The sequence below is a fragment of the Scomber scombrus genome, chromosome 23, assembly GCF_963691925.1.
Source record: "Scomber scombrus chromosome 23, fScoSco1.1, whole genome shotgun sequence".
Classification (NCBI taxonomy): Eukaryota; Metazoa; Chordata; class Actinopteri; order Scombriformes; family Scombridae; genus Scomber; species Scomber scombrus.
In genome coordinates this window covers 21,998,045-22,011,283 of record NC_084992.1, presented here as the reverse complement: position 1 = coordinate 22,011,283, position 13,239 = coordinate 21,998,045, and the positions used below count along the sequence as shown (strand labels likewise).

General features: G+C 37.1%; 1 protein-coding gene across 1 annotated transcript in view; it reads left to right on the top strand.

Annotated features, from left to right (window-relative positions):
* The window catches only part of adam19a (ADAM metallopeptidase domain 19a), a 206,891-nt gene that overhangs the window by 181,050 nt on the left and 12,602 nt on the right, over positions 1 to 13,239 (top strand). Inside the window, exons 17-19 of the mRNA XM_062444365.1 lie at positions 2,689 to 2,766; positions 10,729 to 10,837; positions 11,154 to 11,295. Of these exons, the coding sequence (XP_062300349.1) occupies positions 2,689 to 2,766; positions 10,729 to 10,837; positions 11,154 to 11,295 (329 nt within the window). The remainder of the gene's footprint in view (positions 1 to 2,688; positions 2,767 to 10,728; positions 10,838 to 11,153; positions 11,296 to 13,239) is intronic.

The window sequence follows — 13,239 nt, the reverse complement described above, 5'->3', positions numbered from 1 at the left end:
CTGTTCCACATACAGTAGACACGAATGAGAAGCAAATGTACTAGAGTCTAACATGTACTCAGATTATCATGGAGGAGCTAGGCTGATACAAAGAATAACATAATAAACATTATTAATACTGCTGACAATCATCATTTATCTACACACACTCACACAGCTACGAGTGCACCAAATAACACAGAATGTCATTTACTCCACAGCAGTTTAATGCTGCTGTGATTGAACCCAGTCACTCACAGCTGAGAGGACCTAATGATGCACACCTGGACATCAGTCAAACACACACTATTATCACAGCAGGACCGAAGCCCCTTTTGACAAAATATAATCAAATGAAACAAAAACTACTCCACTGATACTTGTGTTGTGTGATTCGAGTGAAACGACCGATAAATTGAGTTAAATGAATGGTTTAATGTTGAGAAAGAGATTTATAACAACAGATGTTTTTCACCGTTGTTTTTTCTACTCCGACATACAGTATCAAATTGAATTTTAATTTCATTATAAGTATGTTTCTCAGCTGAACTTGTGTGGTTTTGTAACATGTCCAGTCATGAATTGGATTACTGTAGAATTTACTTGAAGATCAAAATTAAAACGAATCAATCAAATCCCACTCTTCGTGTTCCTGACAGTAGACTCTAACCCTGTAAGCCAATCTACATCACATTAGCGGACGTGGAAAGATGCGGACGTGCAGACGCCGATAGCACGCGATCACATTCAGATGGGAAGATTCTGCTGTGCTCGGCAAAAAAAGGAAAAAAAAGCGATCAGCTCAGAAATGACAGATGATTGTAATTGTTTTAGAATAACATCACAGCAAACACTTACATATCATGTCTTTTAATTGTTATGGATTTGGAAGCAATTAAAAAATGAAAACGCATCTACTATTTCTGTAAATGTGTTATACAAACAGTTTTTTTTTTTTTTTTTTGTTCCCTTGACCATGGTAAGTTTCACTCAGGTGGTTTTATGTGATTATAAGAATCATTAGCTGCTCAGGTGCAGTTAGAAAGCCTTAGAAGATGTTTCCTCAGCAGTCTCTATAATGTGTGTGTCAGCAGTTTTTCACCTCATTAGTCTGCAGCCTCAGTTCAGTGTCAATAACACATCCTTCACACTAGAGATGTAGCAATTAGTCGATTAGTTGATTACTAATGTGCAGCTATTTTGATAATTGAATTGTTTTAATAATTTTTTATTGAAAATTGGTGAGGATGTGAAGCCCTTCTGTGTAATATAAGCTAGTCAACTGAATATCTTTGGGGTTTGGACTGCTGACAAAATACGTAACCATGTGAACATAATGAGTATTTTTGTCATTTTCCAAACAAGAAGATAAGAGAAAAGAAATTGCAGATTAAAGGACATGTTCACAGTTTTTCAAGCGTGTCTTAAACCAGCAGTCAGATGTCCGTATGAACAGTGAAGAAGTTTTCCTCTGTAATCATTCCTCCTGTTCATACTGACTATTATCCCTATACTGTTCATATTCTGGCCCTTCACTGTATGGAGCAGGTCTTTTTATTCCCTTTATAATTAGTAGATATTTTAAAAAGTCACTCATTTACAGAGTAAATACATTTCCAATCACACAACATTATGATCTCATGTTGACAAAATCAAACTCCAACACCTAATTTGTAGTATAGAATAACTTCCCTGCCTGTTGTCCTCTGGTCAATTATGACCCAGGAAGACAACAGGCGTTAACTCAAAAATGAGGTATAGTTTCATTTAAAGGCCTGTGTAAAACCTCTGGTAATAACTTAAAAGGTCTGGCACAGAATTGGGTGATAATTTATACCTTATGTTTTATAAACTGTCAAACCACACAGGGTCCATTTTGACCCAGTAGGACAAACGTTGCACCGTTGACAGGAAGATAACAGGAGGGTGAAACTGGAAGTACACTAGGTGAAGTGGTGCCAGACACTTCTATTCCGCTTCTTTGACCTCATGTTGACAGCCATAATTATTAACTAATTGAAAATGAAGGATACAACAAAATTGGAATGGTAGGTTTCATTATAACCATTAGAACCATCAATAGGGCGCGCAGGAGGTTGGGTGTTTAAGAGCGCATGCCACATATGCAGCGGACCCCGGTTCGAATTCCGGCCGGCGGACCATCGCTGCATGTCACACCCATCTCTCTCCCGTGACCATTTTTAAATGTGTCCATTTTTGTATATTCTGGGTCACTTTATGAAAAGTCATAACAGTTCAGGTTTAAAGAATGTCATTGAGAGTGTTGCTTTCAAATGTTAAAAAGGGTCACATTTGACCCGAGCAGCATGTAAGGGTTAAAATATCCCCTTGATGATGATGGATGAATTACATGACTCACAAAGCTCCTCATGGAACATGGAATGTTATTGTAAATAGTTATTAGAATGAGTATTGGAGCAGCAGTAGAGAGGAAACCTGTTTGGTAAAAGCAGCTCAGTAAACATCATCACACACTGTAAAAGCAGCTCTATAAAAGTAGTGATTTAAAACAAGATACTGATGCTGCTCGCCCCATCTCCTCAGGCAGGCAGGTTGTTCCAAAGCCCAAGGGCACTGGCAGAGCGCCGATCAAAAGTCTGCATGTGTGCTCGCATGTGTGAGTGTATGTGTGTGTGTGTGCTCTAATCTCTAACACAGTATGTGATCATTCTGCTTGTGTTGCCACAGGTGTGCAGAGACCGCCGATGCCAAAACGCCTCCTTTACCGAGCTGGAGACTTGCATCGCACGCTGTCACCGCAACGGGGTAGGCGCACACACGCACACGCACGCACACACTCATGCAGAGTCATGCAACGGATTCAACTCACTTAGCTGCCAGGCACGGCTCCCTAATCTCATTGTCACACTGTGTCCTTGGGCAAAGGTAGTGCTTTGCACCGCTGTCACCGAGTCTGTCGTAAAAAAAAAAAAAAAAAAAGGCAGGAAAATAGATGGCTGGAATACAACAGCAACTGAAGTGATGAACTATTTATTGGAGCAGTACAAGCAAGCCCGAGGCAGATAAGGAGGAATCATACATAGTTTATGAGTCAGTAACTGAGCTCTGGTGAGGAGCGGTTTGGGCTAAAACACTTGTTACTTTAAGAGAAGATGGGGTGCATTGGGTGGATTTATCAAGGAGATGTGAGGTTGACCTATACCATCATTGTTGGATGATAGCATGTAATACATTGTTACATGTATTAATATTATCAATTGTTCAGAGATCTTTCAGAGGTCATTGAAAAATACTTAACCAGAGAGACATAAATGTGATAATTCCCTGTTGAATTTAATGTTTTAATGAATTTAAAATGTTATACTGTTTTAAAGCTGCGCTACGTAAGACTAATTTATCTCCACACAGGAAATAGTTATGAAGGACAAAAAATGACATAACAATAAATAAATAAATAAATAAATACACATAAATATATAAATGCATAAATAAATAAATAAATACATATTCTTTTGTCATGAAAAAGGCTAATTTTACATTTCTACATGTATTTATGTATTTATTTATTTGTGTATTTATATCTATAAATGTAGATATAAATAAATAAATGTAGAAATAAATAAATGTAGAAAATAAATAAATAAATAAACACATAAATGTAGAAATACACAAATAAATACATATTTTTTTGTCATGAAAAAGGCTAATTTTACATTTCTACATGTATTTATGTATTTATTTGTGTATTTCAACATTTATGTGTTTGTTTATTTATTTATTTATACATTTACTTATTTATATATTTATTTATTTATTTATACATTTATTTATTTACATATTTATTTATTTATACATTTATTTATTTATATCTACATTTATTTATTCATTTTCTAATATTAGTCTTAAGCACGATAAATAAATGTAGATATAAATAAATACATGCATGTAGAAATACACAAATAAATAAATACATTTAAATTTAAAATTAGCCTTTTTCGCAACTAAAAAATATGTATTTATTTATGCATTTATATATTTATATGTGCATTTATTTATTTATTTATTGTTATGTGATTTTTTGTCTTTCATAATAGTGACTCTTAATATTAATAACGAAGTTAGCAAAAACATTACGTTACGTTACATTACTCGGAGATGCACTTTATTACATTATCAGGTTTTATTACATTTTTATTGAGTTGTGAGGGGGTTTTTTATTACATTATTGGGAGTTATTACATTATCAGGAAATGATTACATTATCAGGTTGTACACTGGTGGTGACTATCTATTTAAGCGTCTGAAATGTCTTTAGCGGATTTCTTTAGCTGTAGCTAGCTAGCTAACCAACTCTGTGACTTCATCTTAATGTTTTTTAGCTGACTCATTGTAATAAAAAAGATGGTAACTATCCGCTTAATTGAGGAAATATAAGCTTCTCTGCATAAAAACAGCAGCAGGACAGAGCGGCTAACGCTAACCTTTGAAAAGACACTATAACTAAACGCTAATAGAGTTGCGACTTAGCTCAAACATTGTCAGTCCTGATTCAGTAACATCTATAACACACATAATAATGATATGCTCATTGGCACTGTCATTAATGCTAAAGCTAATACTGTCATCAGTAAGCCATGCTAATGTGAAACATGCTAACGGTACTGTTTAATCCGTTTCAGACACTTTTCCTCTTGTATTTTCAGTTTTGGAAAGGTCAGAAAAAAAAGGTTAATTATTAAATTGAAAACAGAGCTTAACTTAAATCCTACCCAGAGGTTTTGTTTTTGTCATATCTCGCAGGCGCTTTATTCTATCATTCCAATTTTTCATGACTGTCTCAATCAGTTTGTTCATGATGTCTTCATGTCATTGTTTTCTGTTTCTTCTTTTTTTTTTTTAAATACCAATGTATTGAAGTCCTGGAGGACCCAAGTCAAAAGTAACCAACTCTGCCATCATTCTGAAGGCTTTGTGGAAAGATTTTATTAGGGATAAAAGCTGACATTTGTATGAAAGAAAAAGTGTATATCTATATATGGTTTTACACAAGTAAAACAAGTTGCAAGTTAACTGTAACTTTTTGTTTTTTGTTTTTTTCAGATGACATTAATTATATAACCAGTGATGTTTTAGGAGAAATCAGACATAACATTTTGCTATGACGGTAGTTTCGTACAGTAGTTTATTATTGGGGTCACCAGTTGGTTTCAGTTTTTTTTATATATATTTTTTTTATTTTTTTTTATTTAACCTTTATTTAACCAGGTATGTAGCTTATTGAGATTGAGGCTCTCTTTCACAAGACCTGGCCCAGAAGGCAGTTTCTATGTTAAACATGTTGGATGAGGGTTAATAACATTATCCTGCTAACCAAACCTTTACTATAGTGTCTTCTGCCTGCCTTCAGCTGCAGAACTGGACTCATTGACTCTGCTGCTCAGGTCCTGTCTGGCTGCTGCTGTCACTGGCAGCACTGAATACAGAACTAATTTAGTTATTTGGAAGCATTTGGACTTTTATTTTTGAGGGGGATTTTTAATGTATTTTCTCTGGTGTTTTTAGCCCATCCTTTACATTTTTCAATTTTGATATTTATGTAACAGTCCACTTGGGCATTGTTAAAATGATGTTAAAAGATACTTCCACAGAAACAGCAAAGAGTTGGAAGGGGTTGTAGGACCCAGCCAGGTAACAGGGTCTGTTGCTGGTGAGGAGTTCACCAGTAAAGGGAGAACATGTAAAAATACTCCATTATAATGAAAAGTCCTGCATAAGAAATCATATTACATAAGTATTATGAGCTTGATGAGCAGCATGTTACTGTTGTAGCTGCTGGAGGTGGAGCTAGTTTACACTACTTTATATACAGTTAGCTAGTTTAGTCCAGTGGTTCCCAACCTAGGGATGGGGCCCCTCCAAAGGGTCAGCAGATAAATGTGAGGGGTGTTGAGATGATTAATGGGAGAGGAAAGAAGAAAAAACTAAGTTCTGATACACAAATGTGTTTTCAGTTTTTTGGACTTTTTCTCTAATCTTTGATTTTTGCTGAAATATTGGATCATTTGAATATTTATTGAAATGAAACCATGTGAGAAGTTTAGAGGGAAAAATAACTATTTGGTGGAGCTGTTAACAACTCACAGACATCTGAAATGTGAGCCAGACTACACACTGCTTTTTGTAAGACGTCAAAAGAAGCTTATTATATTATCCATTGTGTCAAATCTGAAAAGTAACTAAAGCTGTCAAATAAATATAGTGGAGTAGAAAGTACAATATTTCCCTCTGAAATGTACATTTATAGTGGAGTATAGTTCTAACCCTCAAACACAGTCATTGTGCTTGTTGGGGGTCACAACCTTGTGTGGATGCCTGTACAGGGGATAGAATCACGGCTTTCTATGTTGATGGGTGGCTCTCTTCCTCCCGTGGCACCTCTTTGATACCTTTTCAAAGATTCACATGATGATCTAGAATGTTAAAACAATCTTAGCACAGCAACAGGTTGTTAATTAACAGCGGTACATTTAAATGAACTGCAGCTGCGTTCATTTACATCATTAGTGTTAATAAATATCAATCTTAATTGAAGCATTATAGCAATGAAAACATTCTGCTCTCACAGTAATTTACAATAAATGGAATAAATCTGCTCCCAACAGTTAGAGAACAGAAAAATGACAAAGCTGTCATTAACTGAATAGATACTGATTAATATGGATTGAATTTGATACTGTAAACATATACTATATTGAGTTGCTGGTTTATGGTGTTATTGTGTATGTAATTTGATGAGCTGATTTCGATCTTATTAACCAATATTGAAAATGCACGACTCTGTCTAGAAAACAATGATTTATTTTCTCATCTTTCAGAAGGGCTGAGTATAAAACAAGCCTGTATGGGGCCATTTGGAAACAGCAGTTTAATGCAATACGTCAGGGGCCATTAATGTTCCACCAGTGTGGCTTTTTGATAGCTGAGTGGTTTCAGACCGGAGCTGCTGACATGTTGACAGCTGATATTTTTGTGTGACGTGGAATATTTGCAAAGCCACTGGAAGATTAAACCTGCATTCTTTTTGCCTTTTAAGATGAAAGAATTGACACATTTCCCCTCAGTCCCCTGGCTTGTGTTTCCTGGCCTGGGTTTCTCCTGTTTGAACCATTTTGAGACACAAATGGATTCCAGTGTCATGCTGTAATACAGCTGTAATAAACTACAAACCTTAAGTTACCAGTTTTATTAGTTTGCCAGCTGGATAAAATGATGTGTCATCAGGGAAACTATAGGCCATAGTTTTAAAGCTCAACTAAAAGCCTCATCTCTTTTTGCAGTCCCAAATAGTGATTTTTAAATCTTCTGTGAATATACTACAGTATATACTATATATCAGAAATGGTCTCTGAGTGGGTGGGATGGTGACTGCCACCTGAGCCAGCAGGGAACCTAAGAACACTAACATTATGCTGGTAACTATAGCTTTCCAAGTAAAGACATACAGCATTTTGTTAGCAGCAGTATAGAAGAAGGAGAGTAGAGTAATGCTCCCATGTTAAAGACTGTGTGCTTTGCTCTAGTATACACTTTTCTATCAGTGAGGCGTGATTTACAGTAAGTTATGAGACAGGAGTAGATAGTACAAATGCACCTCTTAAAAAAGAATAAACTGTGTCCACTTACTGTATGGATAGCAACTAAGGTATACTGACACTTCTCAAGCCAGCTAGTTAAAAGAGCTATTAAGTCTGCAATACTGGGTTAGGGTTAGGGTCAGGGTTAGGGTCAGGGTTAGGGTTAGGGTTAGGGTTAGGGTTAGCTCTCCAGCTACAGTCGTTCACCAACTAGCCCTTTGAGTAGTCACTACATCACACGTTTTTAGCAACTTTCTTTTGTGAACAGACATTAAAGCCAAGACTTTTTTTACAACATTAAAGTTTTTAATAAAGAACAGTTTGGTCCCTGAGTGTAACCCTGGTTGGCATGGCCTAGTTTGTGCTTTGAAACGGTCCGCTGCTTGTTTTGACCCTGAGCGTTTCAGGCGTAACCGGCCTCGACCAAAAATTTCACACCTTTCGAAAGTCTCAAGATTCAAGTCTCTGTTTACCCCATCTACTATGTAAGAGATGGGCTCACGACTCAGCAGGCATTGTTATTTGATCAGAATATGAAATATTATGAGCGAGAAGAAACACATCAGACATATCCTCTCCTCCTTTAATCCCCTTCTCTCCCTTCTGTCTCTCTTCACTTTGTTGTTCAATGCCGTTCGTCCCATTTTTTTGTTCATTCCTCTCACTGTAACAGTAGATAGATAATGGAAATAGCTTTGAGTCAGGATTATTCTAAATAGACAGTCATCCCTTCCTCCTGTTTTAGGCTGTGTTTTTTTCTTATTTTATTTACCATTATCATTTGATTCATATTGATCCTCAGGCTTTTTGGAGAGTGCTGGATGTTAATGCAAATAAACAGGAAATAAGGAACAGGAGAAGTGATGCTCGCTGCTGAGAGCACTACTGCTTTGCATCTTTTAAATTCTTCATACAGGAGATTGTCATTGGAGACATAAAACATAGTAGAGTTCCTGGCAATGATATTTGTGTTTAAATACAGGTCAAAGCATTTCATTTCTTAATGATTTTACCTTCTTTTATCTTTTACATGATGTAGAGCTGCCTGTATAGTTTGCTTTTATAAAACAGCATATAACATTTTCACAAAGGAAATGGCACCAGGCCTTCTGAATCTGAAGTAAAGGAATGATAAGAATCAGAAAACAACTCTACACCAGCAGTCTTCATGTCGACCGAGCGCTAATGGGGTAAATAGGCATGTTAATCACTGATGGGATAATTACATCTCGATGTAATCGGAGCAGGGGTGTATTTTCTCCTCTTCGTTTAGGGGTGGTGAATTACACAAGTTATCTGGAGATATTAATCAAATCTGGATAAAAGTTTATTTCACAAGTTTAAGACAAGTCAATTAAAAGCTATTAGGTAATTTAGTGCTAAATGTAGTGAAGGAAAAGGGATTCATTTCCTGTTTAGGTCGCATTTGGACTCCTTAAGTCTTAAAGAAGGCCACTTACAGGTCATTATTCAGAGGTCTGTTTCGGGTGAAGTCGTTTTCTGTTCTTGGCTACTGTATGAATGTTACTGGGGTGGGGATTGGACCTCATGTTCACTTCCAATCATTATTCATTTATTTATTTAGCCTTTTTTTGGACCTTGACTAATAAAAAAAGCTGTATCACCCTCCACCCAATACCTCAAGATTCTATAACAAGATTATTAAACCCCAGTAAAGCCCAGTATTCTAATGCAATAATATTCATGGTAACCACCAATTGCCTAAATTTGGACAGAATCCAAACACATGTATGACCTGGGCTCTACACCAACATGCCGTTAATATGACTTCTTAAGTTGTGTTTTATGAAACTGGCCTACAACTTCACTTCTTTTTGTTGAGTGATCTAGATGTAAATTCAGCTGTGATACAGTTTTTGAAAGAAGGAAATATTTGGCATCCATTTGGCAATGATTGTCCAATCATAGCTTAGCAACTGTAACCGGTCAAACTTTTGATTTCTTAACAACGTTGACTATGAAAAGCATGACGTGACATGGAGCGATGAGGAAAAAATGCGGAACAAACTGCAGCAAGTTCAAGATTGTATGGGCTAAACATACCCTAAAATGATATGGTTCCATCATGGCTTGAGTAGCAAATGTTTCTTAGTTCCTGGTACCAGTCCGCAGGTCAGGGTTTGGGAACCTCTCATCTAGCTAGATACGATTCTGTTACCACCATTACAACATTGCCAACAGTGGCCTAAAACAGTAGAGACATTAAAAGGAGGGCTAAACCAAAACTTCTAATAGTAGATTGTTTTCCATGATCTCATGATATATATATATATATATATATATATATATAATCATACCACCCAACACTTGTTGATGAAGAAAGGAAGTGGAGGTCTGAAAAAGCAGGAGCTGCAGCCTGAACCTGTTTTTATGTGTTTCGGTGTTCATTTTTATACACCCTGTTGTTACAGCCATATTTAAAAGAGAGTGGGCCCCTCCTAAACCTTTTCATTCTTGTATTTCGTCTTTCGTCAATCTGCCTTGAGCCACAGAAACCAATCAGTACTTCTTTATTGTAATACTACATCTCCCTAGTTTGGTCTGTTTCTTTTAGTTTGTTCTTGCTTGATTAAGGATTTTTTTTAATCTAAGTGTAAGTAGTGCTTGGATACATTTTGAGGCTCTGAGTCGCCTGAGGCAATGGCCCACTTTGTCCATATGGCAGTTTTGATTAAGAGTCGTAGAAACATGGAAAACTCAAGTAAGACCTGAGGACAAAGTAATCATGACAAATGAAAAACACAATATAATTTAGACATGATAAAATAAGAAGAAGAAAAAAAAAAATATATATATATATATAATGTTTAATACTATACACAGCTCATTGAAAATCTTTTGCAAATGTAAGATAGCATTGCTTATAATGTCAGTGTTTTGCACTTTGTTCCATTTCTAAGGTGAATATGTAAAGGTAAATATTATTCCACAGAGAAGGAAAATCCCATTAAAATACACACAGCTCCAGTCTGTAGTAAACAAGAAATGAGTGCTTCTAATTTGACTACACCTCCAGGCACACACACACACAAGATTCTACTGAGACCGAACAGCAAATCACATTAACAAATGCCTTGTGTGTGGGTGTGTGTGTTTCTGTGTGTGTTCACAGGTATGTAACAGCAATGGGAACTGCCACTGTAATCGAGGCTGGGCACCACCCTTCTGTGAGAAGCCGGGACTGGGAGGCAGCGTGGACAGTGGACCTGTCCAGTATGACAGTGAGTGAAGACACATTCATTCTGGACCTAACTTCACAAAGTGTATTAAGGTGGAATGTCACCAGTTGTAGATGTCAGTGTTGGTTGGAGTTGGTCCCAAACTGAAGGGGAGGACTTTGAAAGGGTCTAATGGAAAGACCCTTCCTAATTTCATTATTGTAAATATACAGACAGGAGGACAAATGAAAGGAAAACCAACATAAAGTGTCTTAGTGAGGTGTTTGGCCACCATGTACTGCCAGAACTGCTTCAATGCGCCTCGGCATTGATTCTATAGACTCTCAGTGAGTGTTTGTGTGTGTGTGCGTCTCCACAGGTCAGGTCGGGCTGGTAGTGGGACTTCTGTTTGCCTTCCTGGTGATTCTGCCTACCGTGCTGCTGCTCTTCTACTGCTACAAGATCAAGACGTCCTACTTCCATAAGTGGCTTTCCCAGAGAGAGAAGAACAAGAGCAACAAGTACTGTGTCCTTCCTGTCTGTCTGTCTGTCTGTCTGTCTGTCTGTCTGTCTGTCTGTCTGTCTGTCTGTCTTTCTGTCTGTCTGTCTGTCTGTCTGCTAACACAATGCGCACACTTTACTGGAACTACACTTAAAAAAGAAAGCATATAATTACTTGCAGAAGACATACAATTAAATAATTGTAATTGTTCCTTTTTTGTAGTGAATTACACATTAACTGATATTCTTCACAGGAATATAATTGAAACCAGCACATATCCACAACATGGTATTTCAAGGCTTTTTCTATTTACCAATAGACATTTTAGTAAAGAAAATGACAGGTTGATTGATCATTAGTGGCTGCCCTACACAAAAGATTTACTTTCCACAACATAAGATGAAATCTTTCATGTATATTTCCACTGCTTGATTCTCCTCTCAGGCCACTCTCTTTCTGGGAATTGGTTTATTTGTTGAAAAAAACAGCAGTGTATTATTATGCAGCGGAGCCTTCACATTTCACACCGTCTGCATGAGAAAAGAGAGAAACCAAAGTGAGAGAAGGCAGCAAAGAAAGAGGAAATGATTCATGTATGGAGAGGAGAGGAAAGGAAGGAAGGAAGGGAGAGAAGGAAGAGGACAAATAAATTAGAAAGGAAAAGAAGGACATGAAAGAGGAAAGGAAGTGTTGAATTACAGGAAGGACAGAAGGAAGGAAGTGCGCATTGCCATCTCTGCCAGCGCCCCAAGCAGATCAATGCGTATGCCAGAACGCTCCATCTCTACATCAGCATAAATGGCAGCATTTTGTGCTGCAGCTCACCTCCGTCAGAACCAAACAAAATCCATGTCCTCATAAACCCAGAGCTTCCTTTATGAGCGCTTCCATATACCCTATCCAGAGAGACAGCCTAGTCATAACACCAGCTGAGTAAGTGCCTCTGAAAATACTCAAGTCTTCCATAGTGATTTACAGAAGAGAAATGTGTCTGGAGACGATCCAGCCTTTTAAGGAGCCTGACCTTCCAAATGAAGACAGAGAGAAAGGCTAAATACTAGTGATATTGGGCCTCAGCAGGATTTTACAGTAACTGCTGCTAAAGTGAGACAACTGAATGAATGGCTAACGATATGGGAAATTGAGCCGCTACGATGATTAAAAAGACTCTTAACGGCACCAGATGCAATGAAAACCCTCTGCTTTTTTGGTTTTGTTCCACGGCCAATAGTTTGGGGTTCATTTACAGTTCAACGGTGGGCCAGCGGGTGGCTTCAGCTGATTAAATACCTTTCCAAGCACATATACATCCAGTATGCTTAGAGAGCCTTCTAATCAGCTAAGAGCCTGCAGTATGTACATACACTGAGTTACCAGTTTATTTAAGTACACCTCTAAAGTCTAATTCAATCCAATACAACAGTGATAAATCCTTCCTTTGTGAAGGCTCTACTGCCAGAAAGTAGTTGACTTAACTGATTTTGGAGACTTTAGTTAGCTGTGTGGTTGTTATAGATTGCATGTATCTGCAAACATGGAGAATGGACTGTATATATATATCAACTTAAAGGTACCCTTTGAAGATTTTGACCTCTAGTGGTGCTATGGAGCAATGTTTAGGTGAGCGGGTCCACATTTAGTTTGTTTCTCCTGTTCTACTCTCGTTAGACACAGGAGCATGTGTGTGACATGATACATATGCCTGATTTTTTTCACACCATTCTACTGATTGAAAGTTGGTGATTATATATGTGGTGATGAGTTAAGAAATGTAGCAATGCATTAGCAAACGTTTGGGGAAGAATAAGGCAACTTTCTAACAAACTGTGATATTAACAGTCTTCAAAATATTCAATTTAAAAAATAAAAAAAAGTGGTCATAACAAACAAGAAATAATTTCATATTCCACTCCAGTCTTCCTGTCAGGGATTGTCTTAAGGGTGAACCTGCAGAAATCTTAGG